Source organism: Pogona vitticeps, chromosome 6, assembly GCF_051106095.1.
Source record: "Pogona vitticeps strain Pit_001003342236 chromosome 6, PviZW2.1, whole genome shotgun sequence".
Lineage (NCBI taxonomy): Eukaryota > Metazoa > Chordata > Lepidosauria > Squamata > Agamidae > Pogona > Pogona vitticeps.
Window position 1 is genome coordinate 96,010,968 of NC_135788.1, and position 22,020 is coordinate 96,032,987.

Sequence of the window (22,020 nt, forward strand, 5' to 3'; positions counted from 1 at the left end):
TTGGAACGGATTGCCATCGTTCAGTGAAAATCCCCATAGGAAACATCGTTGAGTGAAACAATGTTTCCTATATTGGAATGTATTGAAGCCGACTCAATACATTTCAATGCCTTTGCGAAGTCCTTTTTCGCTCCTGTAAAAGTGTCTTACAATGTTTGGAGGCTGTTTTAAATGATTGCAATGGTTAGTCCACCTCCTGAAACCTATGCAAACTGATTTTGGTGTTGTTCTGACACTTCGTTAATTTATGATGATTTTTTGAATTTTCTCCATTGGAAACCATTGGATGGTCTGTCTAATGGTTTCCAATGGAAAAAACAAAAAATCATCATAAATTAACGAAGTGTCAGAACAACACCAAAATCAGTTTGCATAGGTTTCAGGAGGTGGGCTAACCATTGCAATCATTTAAAACAGCTTCCAAACATTGTGAGACACTTTTACAGGAGCGAAAAGGGAGATTGTTGTGTGAAAATCCCCCATAGGAAACATCGCTGTGTGAGGCAGCAAATTTAACAGAAAAAGGCATCGTTGTGTGAATTCATCATTGTGTGAGGCACTCCTTGTGCGAGGCACCACTGTATGGGCAAGATGATGCATCCTTTCTTTACTGTAATGTCCACACCAAGGAGAAACAAGAGGTGAACTCTACTCTTTGGTTCCCTAAAAAGAAACATCTCTGCTTATCTAGGACTAAGCCCACTGAACATAAGCAGATGTCATTCCCCCAAATATGGATCAAAAGCAGTTCACTAATAAAAGATTATGTACAGTGGTGCCTCACATTACGATGTTAATTCATTCCAGCGAAATCGCTGTAGAATGAAAACATCGTAAAGCAATTTTAAAAAGCCCATAGAAATGCATTAAAACCCCATGATCTGCCAAACCTGTACTCTCCTGCTCGAAGTGAACAGATTACAGTACTCCGTTTCTGAGCCAGGTCAATTTTATCCATAATCACTTATAAATCAAGTTTGTAAGTCCATTCTTCTAAGCATTCACCTATATTTTTCTTAACTTTTCGTGAAAATTGCAGTTAAATTTGTACTTAAATGCATATTTATGAAGAAATATTCCTTGAAAATATGCATTCTTAAATTGTGTTTTTCAAAATGCATTATGATACTTTTCTTAGCCAAGAACTGTCCCACAACTTTCAGAGAAGTGGGAAGTCTGACAATTAAATTCATATTCTCACATTAGTCTGGGAGCCACAAAAGCCATCAGTCTGCAGTAGAATTTGCATAAATCAAAATTCTAAAGCATTCCTATCATTGAGTTATGATTCCTTCCTTCCTGTGTAGATACATACTTCTTGTTCGGCTTCATTGCAAGAAATATTTTTAATGACACATTTCTCACAGATTTTGTGGGGGCCTTTATTTGATTGAATTCTTTACAATACTGTAATAATTCCAGTAGAAACCAAAATCCTTTCCCTAACAGAAATATTCTAGCAAAAAGGAATAGTGGAATGTAGAAGGAGACGATAAGTTTGTTATCTGCAGCAACAGATGACATTAGGGCAAGAGACCCCAATAGTTTAGGAAGTGTTTCTCTTGCTCATTGAAATTGCAGATTTCCTTGTCACTGGAAATAAACCAGGAGATGAAGCTCAATATTGCAGCTGAAGCTCAATATTGCAGCAACTACAGGTTGTTGTTAGATGAGAGCAAGCTATCTGACCATGGGCTCACAACTGATTTGTTTCAGTTTTTTTCATGAATTTCTAACAGTTCCCCTCTTCACCCCCAAAATGGAATTTTGCAAGAATATGTATGCAGTATTAAGAGTAAGCAACCTGTTGCTGGCCTGTAGTTCAGGCTGGGACTTAAAGGAAGCTGTGTTCCAAAACTTCTGGACAGCATCAAGTTGTTTGTTAGAGAGTCAGTCTGAGATCTGGGAGATGTATATTCAGGTCTACTGTGTTCCAGTTGGAGAGACTCTGACCTTTGTGGCCTCAATTGTTTCCATCTATAAAATGTTCAGAGAGTGTTTCCAGATAGGTCTTTTACTACGAGTGATACAATGAATTAAAAAAATGACTGTGTTGCAAATTTGGAATTATGCACCCAGGGTCCAAAAGTCATCACCGTGTTCCACCTGCAACCCTTTCATATTTTTCTTCTGCTTTTTCCACCTTTATTTCTAACGTTATGAAAAAAACACCACCAAAAAAAAAAAAAAACCCACCCAACAACATTAGGGATTGAAAGATTGTCTGGCTGCACAATGTCTTTTGATCTGCAGCATTAGGACTGATCTGTCTCTGGATGCATCTGTAACAACCAATCCTGGCAAGTGGTAATAAGAGATGTGGGCCATTAAATCATCCGACTTCAAATGGGTGAATCAATCAATTGGTCAGATTTAAATAAAAGTGCAGATAAAGATGTCTACGTGTAGGTGTCCTTTGAAATATTGGAAGAAGTGTATGATAATTTATGATTTAATAAAAAAAGACTGGCTTGATATTTTTCCTTTGTTCATACTCCATTATAATAATATTGTGGAACAAAGATGTTAAATGCATCTTTGAACCCTGTACTTGGCATTTCTTTATCTAATAGCAGCACAGAGGAAGATGGTCTTTCCTTTCTCTTGAGCTATTCCACCCCCACCCCCCAAATCCCCCTGAACCTTCTGTTTGCTCCCAAGAAGCTATTAGCAACATAGAAAACATGTGATTCTAATGCACAATCCCTGAAGAGGTGGAAAGAGAATTTGGGAATAGCTGGCTACCAATAAGTAGTTAGTTGTTATGTGCTGGCAGCTTAATTCTGACTCATGCCAGCTTTCATAGGGTATTCAAGATATATGAGAAGTTAGAGACGTTTAACAGTGCCACCCCTGGTGAATTCCTCCTAATCATAGTCTGGCACTCTATCCACTTGCACCACTGGCTCTAGTTATATACTGCTCTCTTCAGCAATGCTGGGGTTAGGGGCACCAGGCTCACGTGTAGTACCAAATCTGTTTATAACTCTTATGCCCTCCAAAAACATAACTACAAAGCACCAACAATTGATTAACACTGTCATATCCCCCCATCCCGCGCCCAACATTTCTCTCTACTGGGGTTCTTTTCCATAGCATTGGTAATCCTTTCCATACAGTACTGTGTGTAATGAGCCTTAAAGGTCCTTATGACCCCCTGATCTAGAGACTGAATTAAAGATGTTATTTTTAGGGACAAGTAGATCACTATGAAGACTTCAGTATTGAACTCATGGGGTTCTGGGTGGTGAGGAACCATAAATATTTATTTATTTTTTTAAAATCTCGGTGTAACTAAAAAAAGTGTGCTGATTATATAACACCCCATAATACTTAAAGCAGTCCCTGGGTACTCAAATTTACCAACTTGGAACCTCAACCTAGCTATCTGAGATTGAACTAAAACTGTGTTCTTCAGACCCATGCAATTCAACGAAGAAGTCTATTTTAATTATTGGGAAAAGGAATTCATTGCTGGCAATAAATAGTTTCCAGTAATTAATTTCTTGTATTACATAGTAGATTAGGCATCCTTCAGTCTCAAGAGAGTATGGTAACGTGCTCTGTGTGGAGGACTTGGAACAGCGTCTAGTGTGGCTGAGAAGGCCAGTTTGAGAGTGACAATCCCTTCCACACTGAAGACAAATACAATCTGTCCCCGGTCCAGCTCCCTGATTTTGCTGCTTCCATGACTGCCTCTTTGCCTCAGCCTGTTGGACAAGTGTTTCTTCAAATTGGGAGAGGCCGTGATGCACCACCTGCCTCCAGGCTGAATGCTCAGATGTCAAGGTTTCCCATCTGTTGAGGTCCATTCCTAAGGCCTTCAGATCCTGCTTGCAGTTGTCCTTGTATCGCAGCTATGGTCTCCCTTTGGGGCGATTTCCCTGCACTAATTCTCTATACAGGAGAATCCGACCATCAGCCATTCTCACGACATGCCCAAGCCAACGTGGACGTCGCTGTTTCAGTAAAGTATACATGCTAAAAATTCCAGCTCGATCTAGGACTACTCTATTTGAAACTTTGTCCTGTCAGGTGATCCCAAAAATGTGTCGGAGGCAACGCCTATGGAAGGTGTTCAGCTTCCTCTCCTGCCGTGCACAGAGGGTCCAGGACTCACTGCAGTACAGGAGTGTGCTCAGGACACAGGCTCTATAGACCTGGATCTTGGTATATGCCGTCAGCTTCTTATTAAGCCGTACTCTCTTTGTGAGTCTCGAGAACATGGTAGCTGCTTTCGTTTATCCAGCTCGGCATCTAGGCAGAGAGTGTCAGAGATTGTTGAGCCAAGGTACACAAAGTCATGAACAACCTCCAATTCTCATGTGGAGATAATAATAGAGGGAGGTGATGCCCTGGCCCATGACTTGTGTTTTCTTCAGGCTGATTGTTAGTTCAAAGTCTTGGCAGGCCTTGCTAAAACGATTCATGAGCTGTTGGAGGTCTTCAGCAGAGTGGGCAACAATGGCTGCATTATTGACGAAGAGAAAGTCCTGCATGCATTTCAGTTGGACTTTGGTCCTTGCTCTCAATCTAGAGAGATTAAAGAGTTTTCTGTCTGATCTAGTCTGGAGATAGACACCTTCTGTTGCAGTTCCAAAGGTGTGCTTCAGCATGACAGCAAAAAAGATCCCAAGAAGGGTTGGTGCAAGGACAAGCATAAACAACACATGGTGTGATTTTCACGTAAGGATAGCATCACTTTCTTTGTGGTGTAACTGTAATTTTAGTTATATTTGTAGTTAAAGGACAAAGGGCCTCTCTGAGTTGTAGTGCAGGAATGTCACATGATTCAAGTTGTGGGTGGGGCTGCTACTTTATGGTCTGTTATAGATGTTGTAGTGAGGACAGAGTCAGTGATATGTGTTTTGAACAGACTAACTATTGGTTTGTAATGTTCAGGAGTTTCTTTTACAGTACTTTAGTTGCACTTCAAATAACAACACCATCAGAGGAAAGGCATACAGTACATACTGCAGCAATATTTTAACAGATACTTAAGTTTTTTGTGAAAACATGTATCTGTTTTATAATGCCAGTCAGTATCTTTATAATCTTGATTGACTGTGCCTGGTATTTTTTTTAAATAATAATAATAAAAAAATGATGATGTAGATGTAATCCTAGAACTCGCATCCTTTGTCAAGGAGGAACAGTGAGGAATAGAGATGGAGGTGTTCGTATATGAATATCCCCGCACAGGAAATAACGAGGGTAACGAATAACCCTTGTTATTTCCACTCACTGTCCACTCACAATTCCGTGGTACCTTCCTGTTGCGCCATTGTCCGCAATCAGCTACCCAGTCCTAGCAGGAGGTGGGATGACAAGCCTCTCTGTTAGGTCAGAGAGTGGCTAATCCATTGTGGAGAATGGCGTGATAGGAAGCCGCCACAGAGCTGGCGGCAGCGGCGAAGTCGTGAGTGGAAATAACCCTCGTTATTTCCACCTGTGCAGGGATATTCGTATTCATATACGAATACCCCCATCTCTAGTGTGGAACCAAACTCCCAGCCTTTTGCTCCGCAGCGAGATGCCTAAACCAGGGAGCTATCCAGCAGTTCCTATAGGAAAGTAATGAATTGTTTTCAGTTTGAACAAATTTAAAAAGACATTGATTGCTTGGAAACATGTTGCTGTTGAAACTATGCCTGTAACTAACTGGGTAATTTTCTGTGCTTTGGTGGTAACCTGGAAACCGTGTACTTATCTTTAATCACACTGCCATAAAGTGGGGCAAGGGAGCTATTCTAGCCTGTTCCTCCTCTGGCCCTTTTGTCAGTGTCCTCCTCCTTTCTTATAGCAATGAGCAGGACCCCTTATTTGCCCTAGAACAAGTGAGATTGGGGAAAGTGGGCATAATGTCTGGGAAGGGGGTGAACAGAGCAGTTCTGCCTTTCTTACTTCCCACTTGATGGACACTGGAAGGGTTAGGGTGCAGGGTTCCTAGCGTGCAACCTGTCCACTCTAATCCAAAGATGTGAAAGATCATTTTTGCTAGACTATAACTGCCTGTTATCCACTCTGTCCACTGGACTATAATCACCTCTTATACTTCAGTGGGAGAGTGAACTGTAATTGCCTGTTAGGACCCAGTATGGTGTAGTGCAGTGGTCCCCAACCTTGGGCATCCAGATGGTCTTGGACTACAACTCCCAGAAGCCTTCACCACCACTTTTGCTGGCCAGGATTTCTGGGAGTTGAAGTCCAAGAACATCTGGAGGCCCAAAGTTGGGGACCACTGGTGTAGTGGATATAGTGATGGGCTAGACCAGCGATGGTGAACCTGTGGCACATGTGCCACCGCTGGCACGCACAGCCCTCTCTGTGGGCACGTGAGCCGTAAGTCGCCATCAAGAAATACTTACCCATCCTCTGATCCTGGGTTTTGGCACTCCCCTCGGCTGGTGCAGTGGTCCAGCGGAGGGGTGCAATGGCGGCCATTATCGGTCTAGCCTGACAGGGGATTGGAGGACCTGTAAGTATTTATCTGTTAATACTGCTCATAGAAAAAAAAAACATTTAACCCTTACAGTGCAGGAGCAGTTGTTTTTTTCTAAAACCCCAGTTTTGGGGTTTTAATTGCAGTGCTGGCACTTTGAAATAAATAAGTTGGTTTTGTGTTGCAGCTTGGGCACTCGGGCTCAAAAAGGTTCACCATCACTGGACTAGACTCTGGAGACCAGGGTTCAAATCCCCACTTGGCCATGGAAACTCACTGATTTAGTGGAACTGGTAATGCCACTCCTTAAATATCTCACCTTGAACATCCTATTAGGGTCACTGTAAGTGAATTCCAACTTGATGGCATTGAACAACAAAAACAATAATATAACTGCCTGTTACTCCCCCCCCCCCCCCCCGCTTACCTGTTGTTTGGGATATTCTGTGAGTTGTAGTCCAAAAAATGGTTTCCTGTCTCTTCTCTAAACCTTGCTGATTAATTTGTCTTCATTAATTTATACAAATGGACTCTTATCACTGAAGCAAGCAATGTTTTGAAATATGTTTATAGCAGTCATAGCAGCCTGTTATCAGCTGTGATGTGGCATTTCTGTTGTCCCATGAGACAAACAGAATTATATAAAATTGCAATGCTGGAATCCTATAGCCAGGCTATCATGTAAAAAATTGGGCTCACCAGGTGAAAATATACTAAGAGTTAAATGCATGGAGACTTTGACAACAGGCTTAGGCCAGGACAAATATCTCCCCTTATTTTTCTCCAAAGCTTTGTTTTAAAAGCCCGATTTCAAGTTTTGAAAACTTTTCATTGTTTCACTGTTGCCTTTAATTCAGGTTTTTGTTGTTGCTATTGGAGGATTGTAGATGGCAGAAAATTAGACAGTTTTGTCAAATCTGCTACAAAATACCCAAAAATCTAGCAACAGATCCTAGATCTACTCTCATTAGACCAGTTTTTCTCAACCTTTGGCCTGATAGATGTGTTGGATGTCAGCTTCCAGAATTCCTAACCATTAGCCATGCTGGTCGGGCATCCTGATAGCCAGAAGTCCAAAACTTCTGGTGATGCCAAAGGTTGACAACTGCTGCTGTGGGCAATAGATATATGAGCCAACAGTCTGATCAGGTTAAAGGCGACTTCCTTGTTGCTTCCTGTATTGATAATTGTTCATACCTGATAGTTACTCCAGATCTGGGTCTTTTAAATTGCAAATTACAAACACTGTTTCAGCGTTATCTTTTCACATTTTTGGAATGGTGTCTACAGTTTCATTTTGCAACAAATACACCCGCATCAACTACATTTTAAAAAAAACAACTGCAGTGTCCAAGTTGCAGCGACATAGTTTGGACTTCCACCTTTTCCTGTGTTTGATGCTTTTCCTTAAGACCAGATTTCCTCCTGTTTGCTGTCGAGGGTTTTTTTTTTCTTTTTCTGTCTCTCCTGGTTCCATTTTGTTTTAAATGTCTCCACCATTATGTTTTCATATTCTGTAGCCATAAGGGTTAAGTTCTACTGTTCCCTGAGCTTACCATCTGTGTGTTCGGTTGATTGATCTCTCAGCGACTGAGAACCGAGAATTCTCCCTCAGCAATGAAGCTCCAGATTTCCCTTTGGTTTTAGCATGGAGGCGTTTGAGACAGACGGTGAAGGGATGTGTGTGTGTGTACACAAGGAAGTATGCAGAGGCAGTTCCGTCAGGAAACAAGGCAGTGTAGCCATCTCAGGTGCCAGATTTGCGATACCATTAAGGAGAGTATACTAGGCACTATCCTCCAAGACATTGTCCTGCACAGGCCCCACTGAAATGAGGAAGGATGTGCAAGGGCATCCATATGGGAGTGTTGACAGCCCCCTTGCAGACTGAAATCAAGTCTGAGGGGGACACAAATATGTGCTACCTAATTCTGCTCTTAATTGTATGTAATGTAATAAAAATGTGCTATAAAGACAATTCTTATAACAACCCCTGTCAGAGCTTTCCAGGTACAGTAGAGAATACTTAGAAGTGGTTTTCAAGTCCCTTCTTCTGGGGCTACCCTAGGACTGTGCAGCTTGCCCAAGGCCACATAGGTTGGTTCAGCACACAGGAGGCGCAGTGAAGACTTGAACCCCCAACCTCTGGCTCTGCAATAGTAGTGCCTCGACTTACGACCATAATCCGTTCCAGATGATGAGTGTAACTCGAAATGTCCGTAAGTCGAAGCACCATTTCCCATAGGAATGCATTGAAACCTCATTCATCCCTTCTGCCTGGGGCGGGGGGGACACACAAACAAACCAAAACCAGTGCAAGCCCCATAGCAACGCACTGGGGCCGAAAAACAAACACGCCAAAGCAAAAAGAAAACACAGCCAGCCCCAGCAGAACACTATGGGGCTGAGAAAAAAATACTCAAAAAATCACACCACCCCACACAGCCAGCCCCAGTGTAATGTCATGGGGTTGGGAAAAAAGACACAACCCCCCCCCACAGAGTCCCAGTGGAACACCGTGGGGCTGGGGGGGGAAAGACAACCCCCCACCAGCCCGAGCAAGATGGGGCTGGGGGAAAAAAACCAAAACACACAAAACATCACAGCACAGAAACATAACCCCCCCCCCAAAAAAAACCTCAAACCCACCCTGCAAAACAAATGTACTTACTCAGGAGTAGAAAGCAGCACCAAACAGTCAGAAACCTTCTCCCATAGCACTCATTCTAACTGCTGGGGCAAAAGAACTACAAAGAAGCAGCCTCTTCACCTACCAACGGTTAGCAAATTTGAATTCCCCGCCTTTTCCCCCTGCCTTTTTCCTGTCGCAACTCGAAGCTCCGGCCGCAAGTCGAAGCAAAATTTTGCGACCGGAGCTGGTCACAGCTCAAAATGGTCGCTAGTCGGGACGTTCGTAAGTCGAGGCACCACTGTACCTGCACCACTGAGCTGTCGAGCCAGCCCTTAATTGTAAAAGAGTCTTCTATTTTTTTAATTTATATATTGAAATGGGCACAAAGGCATTATCTGCACAATTTTCTGATTAGCCCCTTCACATGGATGCCAAATATGAAGCAAGTGGGGTTTCTGACAGGCACAGGCTATGGGGAGCCAGCTGGCACAACCTCATATGTACTTTCAGTCCTGAAGGAGCAGCTTATGCGACACCCACCCTTCCATCTGTAGTAGCAACACAGCCCTACTGTTTACAGGGTGTGAGACAACCGCTTCATATGGCAGATTCTGGAGTGAAGTAGCAATGGCCGTCTCATAACTATTCCCTTCTGTTGAAAGGCTGAGCTTTTATTTTTAAAAATTCATTTTCATTATGCAAATCAAAAGAAGAAGAAAACTAAAGCATACCTCCAGACGAAAAACTGAGGCATAGAGTTAAAGCTAACAGAGGATAGATGGCCTAGCCTTCACCTTCTAACCTTGCCATCAAGTGCAGTAGAGGACACTGTCTTATTGTCAGTGTGAAAGTAAAATTCAGTTGGATTAATTCTGTATTGGAATGGGATATGTGTACTATTCTGTCATTTGACCCAGACAGCAAAATATTTTAGGTCAGCCTTCTGGAGAAGTGGAGGATTAGAAACCTGCAGTGTGCCCTGTAATGAGATTAAAGCCACAGGATCATGATTTCGACACAGTATGCCAGAAATTTTTATTGTATGCCATTCTTGATAGAGCTGCAGAAAATTCTCTTGTCTACTCATGATAATTTCTGTAGAGACCTGCTGGGCTAAACAGTATTTAATTTATATTTACTCTAATTTTAAAAGCAAACTCCGATTAATCCCAGTACATCCATTTGGTTTTAAATTAATTTTCATTTCTGTTCCATTAAAAAAATGGTTAGATGTTGTTATATTCAATGGAAATCAATAAAAAGTAATTAAAAAGGAAGTGTGCTCATAAACATAACAGTAGCTGAAATTCTTTTGCTTAGCATATAGATTTGTTCTAGAGTAGGCCCATTGAATCAGTGGGGATTTGGTGGGTCAACTGCTTCATGGGTTCCACTGATTCAGTGGGTCTATGCTAGTTGTGACTTACTGACAGATTTCACCTAATGTCTGTTTATGTGAGTAATTAAAAGGAAAGGTGATGTCACTATAGAAATGAATGACACAGGTGAATTTGTCAGTGAGGGGAAGGGACCAGATTTTGATGACTATTTTCAGAACGGTAACTATGCTTAGGCTGTAGTGGGAAAAAGAAGCAAAGAATTTATCAGCTTCTAAGATGCCACATGCATGAAACTTCTTTTTATATTTAAAATAATAATAATGACATGCCATCAAGTCAATGCTGACTTCTGGTAACCCTTGTCAGGATTTTCTAGGTACAGAGTACTCAGAAATGATTTACTGTTTGTTCTGGGGTGCCCAGGGATATGTATCTTGCCCAAAACTACACAGATTGGTTCTTCTCTCATAAGACTAAGTAGGGAATTGAACTCTCAACCTCTGGGCTCTGCAGCCAGGTGCTTAGCTCCCTCAGCTTTTACCAGATACGAATTACACCGCCTGCTTGTTTTCTTTGTTTTTATATATTACATTTTTTTTCCTGAATTCCAGATGCAAACTGTCTCTGAGGATGGCTCAGAGCAATTAAAAATCAGGTTCCCTTTCCACTGGCAGATGTTATTCTTTGATGACAATGAGGTCTTTCCTTTAGGCCCCCACCGTTCAAGTGAGGGGGGAGACACTGAAAAGAAGAAGGGGCAGGCGGGGTGTAGAAGAAGAAACAAAACTATTTCACTCATCACACCTGTTTCTTGTCATCTCCTACAGTCCAAGTTTGCCATGCCCTGGTGTTTCCTGCTAAATGCTCCCCTGTTCTGGATTGTGCCATGGACTCCATGTTTGAGGATGACATCAGCATCCTTGCCCAAGATGGCCTGGTCCAAGATGACGAATGGCTGGACAGCCCTAACACCGACCTCTCGAGTGACATGTGCTCAGCCTCTCATTTTGCTCTCATCACGGCCTATGACGACATCAAGAACCGCTTAACGGGACTGGAGAGGGAGAATGCCATACTCAAGCGGAAACTTAAGATGTATGAGATCAAAGTGAGTAATAGTGCTATACAGTGATTGATATATATGCTGTGGTCTGATGGTTCTCATCTTTCTGGTTTGCCGGTGTTTTGCCTACAGCTCCCTGAAGCTCCAGCCATTCTGAGGGTTGTAGCCCATAAATATTCTGCCTTTTGTGGATGTTCACCAGGATTGGTCTGGATTTTAAAAAAACTAAACAAAACTTGGGGTTTTGTATATGCCCAAGCCTGCATAGCGAATGTTAGAAACAGTGCAAGCTATAGTCCAACAGCCATTGGTTCACCATTCCTATTCTAACTCATCTGTGTTAAGGGCTGATTGACCCCAATACGTAGCACCAGTGATTATCTGGGTTGCTAGAATTCAAAATGTATTAGATTGCTGAATGTCATTGGAGGGGAATCTTACTAGTTGTGTCACATCCCAGAAGATGATAGTGGTGGGGCAGTGTAGAAATGTGTTTTTCCTGTGACATAACTTACCATCTGGGAGAGAGTCTCCTGATGTTTGGGAATGCCCTGGCAGTGCTGTCTGCTAGAGCAGTGGTCCTCAACCTTGGGCCTCCAGATGTTCATGAACTACAACTCTCAGAAACCTTCATCACCATCTCTGCTGGCCAGGATTTCTGGGAGCTGAAGTCCAAGAACATCTGGAGGCCCAAGGTTGGGGACCATTGTGCTAGAGTTTTAGCCCGATTCTTGTGTTTTATTAATTTGAGTATATTAATTTATGCTGCTCCTGTTTGGTTTTCATGGTTAATGTGATGTGTGTGTATATAATATTGTTTTTATTTATCGCTTACCATTGCCATTTTTTAAAAATTATGGAGTAATGTGCATGCAGTAAATAGATAAATACAGGGTGGGGTTTTATCCACTGGTGGCTTTCCATTAGCACAAGGGTGGATAAGTAGTGGCCCTCTAGGTTTTGTTGGACTGTTAGAACCAGAAAAGCTAATGGCGAATTTTCATGGGAACTGAAATTCCAGCAGTACCTGGAGAGCTGCATGTTCCCCATTCCTGCACTAAAAGAAAATTTAGACTCTTGTTTATCACCAGTTTCCACTACATACTGCTGTTCTCTGCATCACACTCCATACGAGTCTCCCAGTCCTCCAAAACACATTTTTAAGAGGCTGGGGAGGAGTTGCAGGAGCTCAGCCAAGAGTGGTTGCCCTGCAGTGTGGAATTGAAAGTGCCTTTCACTAATGCACAGCCCCATTGGATGTAAAACTCTTTGACAAAAATAAAACAGAAGAGGAAACCATAAAGCCGCACACAGTAATGTATATTTATTTACAGAGGCAGAATTGGAAAGCATTACACCTCACCATAGTGACCAGCTGACCTATGTGTCTGCTCAGGCTGGTGTCCAGGCGTTAGGCACCACTTCAAGGCACGGCTTTGTGTTCCCTTCTCAGGGAAGGGTCTGTTTCCTTAAACGAAGAATGGGCAAAATACAGGCCATGGACCGTATGTGGCCTCTCTGCGCCATTTTGTAGCACCCAGGCTGCCACCTGAGTCCCACACCAGTTCAAAACACCCGCAAAAATGTCTGTTCACCAAAAACTGTCTATTTTGGGGAGGAGGGAAGGCCTCTAGGAGCAAAAGGCGACTTTTTTCTGCCCTTAGGCCGTGGGGGCATCACCCTAAAGCCCCTAGCCCTCCAAAATGGATTTTTAAGAAATACCTGTTTTTGGCCATTTGTCTCTGTAGTGGAGACAGGGAGACTGAATTTGGCTCTCAGACTTTGGCCACCCTTATTTTTAGCACAACATGTACTGGGTAGTCCTTTTATTAGAGGGGTTGTAGCAGAAGAGGCATTCCCCTGCCCCAATCACATATGTTCAGGTACTCATACCACATCAGTTGTTGGATCAGGGGTGTACTTCAAGAGGTGCATATGACCCTCAAACCTCCCACCCACGCCTTCTAGGTTTAAAAATCCCAAGTCCTCTTTTTAAAAATTCTTCTCAAAAGTTGCCTATTTTAGAGCAGTGGTGTACACTTTGGGATCTGGGGAGGGCTGAGAATGCCCAGCCCCAATACCTGAAAAGAGAAACTAGAAGTGCCTGTTCAGTTTTCTTTTTCAATGGCAGTTTTTGATCTAAGCTCCTTTTTTTCTGACAGTTTTCAGCATTTCCAAAGCTGCTGAGGCCTGTGGGGGAGGATCTTGGGACATGAATTTGATCCCCAAGACTACTGAGATTACCCACCGTTGCTTTAGACTTGTCATAAATCTCGTTTTGGTGTCTGTAGCAAGAGACTAACAGAACTATCCCACTGATATTTAAGGCTTGTAGTTTTAACTTTTGCATACTCATTTCTTAATGCTTTCCCTTTGCACAAATATTTGGAGAAGAAAGCTATCCATAATTAAATACGCACAGAAAAATCAATGTTTACTCAGTTTTCTTCGTTGTGCTCCTGGCCCACAGTTCCCCCTGATCAGTGAATTTGGAGAGGAGCGCATCTTCCCTGCTTATGACTCCAAGGAGACCTCCCTTTTGAAGAGTGAGAAGGCGAACCTCCAGCAGCAACTGAATCAGTTCCAGCGGGAGGTGAGTGTGACTTTGCCTGATGTGCTTGGCTTGTATCTTCTTGCCGGTTGCAAGAGGCACTGTGCTCAGGAGGAAGGCATCTTGAGTTTGCTAGATGATTGCAGCCCACTCACCACAGGTGTCATGTCAAGTGATGTTGTCAGACTTGCTGAGGATTAACTTCAATCATGGAGACATTCTCCAGTTCCTTTACTACTTAGAGCCGATCCAAGACATTGAGTTGCCTAAAGGGAAGAACAGCATGGTTTCCTTCCTATTCCATCTGCAGAATCTGACTGGACTTGTGGTTGAATCTTATGTCAACCTTGTTATCCATCTGTCCTGCTCAGAAGACAGCAGGCTAGCTTAGGGGGCAAAAAGGTAGTGTGAAACACCCAGTTCTGTCCTTCAGCAGAGGAAAAAGGCCAAAGGCTGACATGGCCATCCCCTTCACATCACCCAGCACTTGCTGCTACCTGCATCAACCACCTTAACTCTGCCTTAAGGTAGAGAGATGTGGTTGCCTTAGGATGCAAATGCTGGATAGCCTGGGCAAGACAGTGGAGGAAATCATCCAACTGGTCCTTTCTGGCTCATGATAGGACCAGTCTTGCTGCTTCTGCTAGGGGGATTTAATCTGCCCCTTTCTTTTCTCCATTGTCCTCCTGCTGCTCTAGCACGAAGAATAGGAGTTTACTAGAGCTTGTGAGTGCATACAGTGCTGCAGCAGTGCGGGATACCTCCTACCTTTTTGAAGGTGACATTAACAAAGCTTTTCCAGCTACACCTCTATAGTTTTGCTACAGCTCTGAAGCAAAAAGCCAGGAGGAGAAGGACTCTAATCACTTTCGGTTCCAGAAATTCCATAGTACAATGCCCAGATGGCATTGTAGAACAGGTAATGGGAGTCAAGGCCAGGATTGGGTTACACATATTTCAAATTGCACCTTCAAACTAGGTGAGCCTAGTACAGTGCTGCTTTAGATCTGTTACTGCATTTGCATCCTGTTACTGCATTTGCATCTTAAATTCCAGGGTTGCTTTCATTAGAGAAGAACCAGATCTTTCTTTCTCTCTCATACATATCCGCAAATGCACAGATACACTCACAATAAATGCTGTTGGTTTAGTTAAAATCTGACTGAGATCTATGGGATCCATCTCCTGGTTCCCAGCGAGCTATGAAACTCATCTGGCAGCTTTGGGCTGGATTCTCTCTCTCTCTCTGTATCTTAGGAAATGTGCAGTTATTTTTTGTGATCTCTTTGTGTGTGTGGGCTTGGCCCAGACTTTGAAGTTGGCCTGACAGTGAATTCCCACATAATAATATATATTGCTCTTTGCAGATTTAGACACTGCTTAACAAGAAATGTCTTCCAGCGGTAACGATCACAAACACATGAAGATGAAACATGGTTCAGATATAATTAAAAAGTGCCTGCATTCATTCATTTGTTCATTCTCTCTGTCTGCTGCCTCTCATTCTCTCTCCCAGCCTCCTGGCATGATTTATCTACCTGACAGGGTTGTTGTGAATCATAGAAAAATTGAGTTGGAAGGGGAGCCATATGTTGTTATCCTATTCCCCCTGGTCCTTCAAAGTAAGCTTCAGCCATTTGTGATGATGAAATGCTTCATGTGGATCATGTCTGCTAAAGTCAGAGACTAGCCGGTAACTCAGTGCTTTCTGTTTTTGAACTAACGTTTTTACTTCCTTTGCTTTTCTCTCCTCTTGCCTTCTTTTAGTTGCAGAAAAGCAAGGAGAGGGAAGAACAGCTGGCTGAGATGATCCAAGCCTATGAGAAGCTGTGTGTGGAGAAGACCGACCTTGAATCAGAGCTGGAGCAGATGGTAGGTTTTGCCAGCATTGCAAAGCCCAAGTGCTCCTCTTTACATGCACCAGTTTGTCTATCAAGTGAGGTGGTGGATTGGCCTTTTTTGCAGCTACCCTGGCTGCAGCCAAGTGATCCTCATGAAGGGCGAGGAAAAAAGCCAACCTAAAACCCTGCAGACTCAGTACTCCCAGTCAGAATTGACAATACTGGGCTAGAGGGAGCAATGGCCTGATTCAGTATAAGGCTACATGTTATGTTCTTGGAAATGAACATGTGTAGAAAATTCATGCCATAGACAGAACATGCCAAAAGCCCCACCCACAAGGTCTTTCTGAATCAGATATATTTTTTTCCTTGGGTTGGTAAGATTAATACTTCATGTGGAAGTGAAGTGAAGTGCCTACATCACATGCTTTAATCTGTGTGTCATTCCACCCCAAAAGAACATTTCTGCCATAATGACCCCTAGGGTAGAATGACAGAAGCCAAAATTAACTATACAGCTGGGGCATAGGTCATATTAGCCAAATCCTGTTTTCACACAGTCAAGAAGATTTGTAGCTGAGTTTGGAACTGGAACTTGGAAGGGTCTAGTTCATTCCCCCCCCCCCAGTAATTAAGGTATAATGACATTATTTTATAGCAATAATTTTCACTCTTTTGAAAGTGTCATTGTATCTTTAAATAGTTAACATGGTTGGCTTCACACTGTCCTGTAATCTCTTCTGGATATTGAAATGAAAATGAGGTGGGAGTAATAAAAGTATTTTTACAGAACTAGAAGTCCAGTTCAATCTTGCCTTTCCTAAGTGAAGTACTTTCTAGCAAGTGGAGATTTGTAACTCTGATTTTGAAGAAATGGTGAATAGGTTTTAATTCAAACTTTGTCAGAACTAAGGTTCAGAACTTTATTCTCAAAACAAATTGAGCACTTTGAACAGCTCCTTTAAACTTTTTAAGACTAAAATCTGGAATGGATTCACTGTCCCACTGAAATGTTGGCCAATCTCCATTATCCTCCAGATGTGTTGGAGTACAATGTAGGGAGTCCACATGCCTTGCTTTACAGAGAACTGTGCTGTTTCAAGACATCCTGTGATTTAAAGGCTGTCCAATCCCAATGTGGTTTAAGAAAAAAATGAAGATGAGGAAAAATGGCAAGCGCTTAAAACAGAATACAGTGGTGCCTCGACTTATGACCATAATCCGTTCCAGAAGATGGATGTTAGTTGAAATGGTTGTAAGTTGAAGCATGCATTCCCATAGGAATGCATGGGAACACAATTAATCCGTTGAGGCACCCCCCCCCCCAAAATAAAATAGAAATAAAACACTGCAAGCCCCATAGGAACACTCTAGGGCTGGCCAAATATATATATATTTGGCCCCACACTGGGACTGAAAAAAAATCACCAAAAACCAAACAACAACACAGCATAGAAACATACCGGCCCCCAGCCTAAAACCATTCTGCAAAACCCACCTTGCCTTACCAGGCAGTCCCAAGCCACCTCTGATGGCCTCCATGGACCAATACCATTGCCACCGCTGCTGCCTGACGCACAGGCGGCTGCTTGCCAGGGTGACTGTGTCAGGCCTTGGCACTCCTCACCACCCTCCGTGGGCCGATGCCGCTGCTGCTGCTGGTGCCCGACTCTGGCTCCGGCACCAGTGGCTGCTCGCTGGGCCTGCCGCATCGGGCCTTGGCACTCCTCGCCACACTCCGTGGGCCGATGGTGGGAAATTCAAATGTACTGATGGCCCATGTAGGGCGGGGAGGAGCGTTGAGGGACGCCCCCACTGCCGCCTCCCCCCGCCACTGCATCCCTTTCTCTAACTGTTGGGGCGAAAGAGCTACAAGGAAGCAGCCTCTTCGCCACCAACTGTTAGAATTTCCCGCCCCTTTTCCCTGCCTATTTTTTGGTTGTAACTCGAAGCTCTGGCCACGAGTCAAAGCAAAATTTTGCAGCCTGAGCTGGTCATAAGTTGAAATGGTCGTAAATAGGGGCATTGGTAAGTCGAGGCACCACTGTATCCACAATGAGAAGGCACATGGTTTTCTTTTGTTGCAGTCTTCCTCACTATTGTGAGATGGGCTTTTTTCTGTTCAAATTACAGAACTTTTTCTAAATATGCAACTGTACATATGAACAAACATGGAGCTTTGTATCTCCTTTTATACTCTTTTCTGGTGAGGCATGCTGTCTTTCTTGGCGATGCGTATGTGACCACCTTACTTCATCTACAGCTAATGTAGCCTTGCCATGCTTGTTGGGGACGATGGGAATCACAATCCCAGCACATCTGGAGGGCACCAATTTAGGCAAGGTTGCTCTAGACCAAGAAATGGCTGATACCCATGAATGCAACTCTTTTTTCTAAATTTCCAGACTGCACAGCGTTACAATAAATACAATACAAAACCAAACCACCAGTGACTAGGATGGAGTAGAAACAAAACCAACAAATATTATTAAAGCCGTTGTTTCAAGTTTTATTTGCATCTCCAATAAGTCTTCTGTAATTTTTTAATGTTTGTAATCTATGCATCTATTCTGAGGAAGTCATTAAAGGCTACAGTTAAGTTCTGTGAAGTGGTATGAATCAAGAAGAACCTCCTGACTGTGTGTATGCCATTGAATGGGGCAGAAAAGAAGAGGAAAACGGTAGAGATCAGGAAAACTGAATCTCTCTCTCTCTATGTGTGTGTGTCTTAGAAGTAGATAAGAAGTAAAGGAGATTTGAAAGCAAGAATTGAAAAAAGAGAATCTGGTTAAACTGAATGAGTGCCAAGGAGAGAGATCCAGGAAAAAGAGAGTGTGAGAATGTGATGTGAAAGCAAGAGAAAAGATTTGGATGTTTGCTTTGATCTTGTTAGCAAAGCTCTTGGGATATCAATGACATTATTCAGGAAACCAAAATAAAGGAAGAAGCTGATCAGGATCAAAGGATCAAAGCAGGATGGAAAGTGGAAATTTCAGCAATGGGGAACAGAGGATTGGCATGAAAATTAGGGGCTTCCAATCCAGGCAAAGCTTTAAATGTTGTTTAGCATATTTGACTGTTAGGAAATATTTTGAAAAGTTACTTGATAATTTATGAGTAATGTATTGCCATTACTTTTTAAAAATGATACTAATGACTCTCCAAATCTCTTCCTGGTCATTGACTGTAACAACAACAACAACAACAACAACAACAACAACAACAACAACAACAACAACAACAACAACAACAACAACAACAACAACTCTCTAAATCAGCATTTAGGAAATAATAAATACATGTTACACATTACACTAAGAAGTGTTACCAATGGTTATGTTACTTCATATAAAGAATGCTGCTCTGCCCTTGATAACCTAGAAAATAATACAGTATAGGTAATGGCGTTACTTTTAACATCCAGCTTTCATGTTCTGGATTTAAGGGCCTTTCTTGCTAACAGTATTAATGGAAGCCAGTTGTCAAAAATAATGCACTGCAGTGAATTTAAATGTCTCTTCTCACTCAGCTCCCACTCTCATCTCTCTCTCCATCCACTCTGGACCTGTTCCCACTGCAGAGAGCACTGGTTGAGACGCATCTGAATCGGATCCGAAGTCTAGAGCAGCAGCTGAGACAGAGAGATGGCAACTCATTCCAGAACCTCAATTCTCAACTTCAAAACCAGGAAGTCCAGTACTTGTCGCTTCATGGTGGCCATGGTGAATCTTCTGAATACTGATCTGGGGAAAGTGTGGGTCCTCTGCCCCCCCCCCAAAAAAAACACTTGTTACTATAGTTGAAATTCATTAGACAAGGAATAAGTCTCACTGAGTACAGTGGGAGTGAACTTTGCACTATCATGCATGTGATTATCATGTGGGATAGTGGGTTAAATCCAGTTAGTCCCAGCAACAGCAGACCCACTGAATCAATGGGATATATAATTTTTGACTTTTAAAGCATCATTTATTTAGTGGGTTTAATCTGATGGAGAGTTACTACTGGATTTAAACTAATATATGCATGTGGTTTGAACCCTTGAAGTAGATTTAGATTTCCTAGCAGTACTCAGTCTTAAACCCCACTCCCATGCCAGTATGGGCAATCATGTGTACATAGAAGCTGGCTACCATTCAGGTATTGTAGATAATATGGGCAAATGGATGCTATGCATTTGTTTCTCCTCCTGGATTCAGGTGTTGGCACAGCCTAGTTTATACATTCAAGAAATAAGACAACATATCCACTGATTAGCAGCAAAGACAGTCCCTAATCAGGGGCATGGGCAGATGAAATATAGATTGTACTCACCATTTCCAGGTTATCAGGTGTATTTCAAGGGCCTGGAAAAGCAGTTGGTGCAGTCACATGGACAGGCAAGAGCCTAATTAATTAAATTGCACAATCTAGTTTGTTGATTTTCTGTGTGATAGGGGATAGTTTGAACTGACGCACAGTTTTTTCCAGCCAGTAGATGGCACCGTGGTCCCTTGCTATATAATTTTTGGTGCATGCAGTCAGGTTCTTTTAAAGATTGAAGACAAAAATGCTTCATGATTGCTAACAGAGAACATCTAAAAGAAATTGACACCCTAAAAGAGAGAGAGAGAGAAATGTGTTGGAGCAGGGAGGAAAATTGCCATGATGGGCCAATTCTCCTGCCTGATGCTTACACAGTTATTATGTACTGAAGGGACTTTGGATTGACTACTTTCATAAAGACAAATAGTTTTTCCTAAGGTATCATTTTACTAGTATCTGGAAAGTTTGAATTAATTCATGAGATATGGAGTCATGGACATGGCAGGGGCATGCTTAGCGTGTTACATGAAAGTGACAGGAGTGATCAAACATTTAGGTCCAAAGGCCCTACCCTGTAACCCAGGTCTAGGCAAAGAGTGGCCTGCAGTCCTTCAATGTTGTTGATGGCAGATCTTGCCAACCCTAGCCATCGTGGCTAAAGGGGGGGAAATTCCGTGAACAATGATGTTCAACAACATCTGGACTTTCTCCACCCCTTACTCCAGTCTCATGATGAGTGATTATCTTATGGCTGTACAAGGTCTGTGAATATTTTGTGGCTGTACTGCTGGGAAGAGTGAGGTAGATGCCTCAAGCGTAGATGCAGGGAGACAGAAGTGTCAATCAACAGGCTTTCTCTTCTGGGTCCTCATTCTTCTCTCTTAAAAGAGAGGCTTGCATGTGCCAAAAAGTTTATCCTGATCCCTTAAACTGACTTGCTGCTGACAGAGCTAATAGAGGATGGTATCCTATCATAGAATTGTTGTAAGATTTAATGACTAGTCCAAGCAACTTCACATTGTATGATGAGGTGGTGAGGCAGTCTTTTATTTAAGGCAGCAAAATGTCTTGGTCTTTTGGGAGACATAGGATGCTGGATGCCTTATAGAATCCATCTTCCATCTTCCATAATGCTACCAATCATTTCCACATGTAGGCTGCTCAGCACCTAGCATTCCTAAGTAACTGACCAGGGGTCCAGTACACTGTTATGACTCACTGATGGTGTGTAACCTGGCTCCCCTCCCCTCCCCCCTTTTTTCTGGGCAATTTATAATTTACAATTTCCCACAAAAACCCTGAACTAGCAGCTTTCTGATGCACTTTCAGAAATTTAAAAAAGTAGCTTCCTAGTGCTGTTTGGACAATCTGATATGCCTGTTGGGGCCTACTGACAGAGGGGAAAACCCACTAGAGAAGGCTTTACCCAGGGTCTCCTCAAATCTTGAAATGACCCTGTTCACACATTTCTTTATGTGACAGCACACTGTGTAAGTTACACATGTGAATTATACCAACCCCCATCATCTCACGATATATTAGCAGGTGTATGTCTATTATGATAGCTCGTGCTTGTAACTATTCCTAACCATACCACACCACCACTATTTCCAATTTCTTCTCCTCTTAATTCTGACAGCAGGCCTTGTCTAAACATCTGCTTAGTTCTTTAAAATTCTGGCCAGGTGGCAACCCTGTCTCTGTGAGTTTATTGTTTGACCGAGAATGCTGTATCACTCACTCACTCACTTACTTTCATGGAAAGTATTTCCAAATAGGATACCACACAGAGCATTTTAGCTTGTGGTGGTGGTTTTTAAATGCAGCGGAAAATACTGCTTGTAGC

At 42.6% G+C, this 22,020-nt stretch overlaps 1 protein-coding gene across 1 annotated transcript in view; it reads left to right on the forward strand.

Annotated features, from left to right (window-relative positions):
* TBKBP1 (TBK1 binding protein 1) overlaps positions 1-22,020 on the forward strand; it is a 68,329-nt gene that overhangs the window by 9,524 nt on the left and 36,785 nt on the right. Inside the window, exons 2-5 of the mRNA XM_020785594.3 lie at positions 11,242-11,522; positions 13,948-14,070; positions 15,796-15,900; positions 19,450-19,591. Of these exons, the coding sequence (XP_020641253.2) occupies positions 11,301-11,522; positions 13,948-14,070; positions 15,796-15,900; positions 19,450-19,591 (592 nt within the window). The 5' untranslated portion in view covers positions 11,242-11,300. The remainder of the gene's footprint in view (positions 1-11,241; positions 11,523-13,947; positions 14,071-15,795; positions 15,901-19,449; positions 19,592-22,020) is intronic.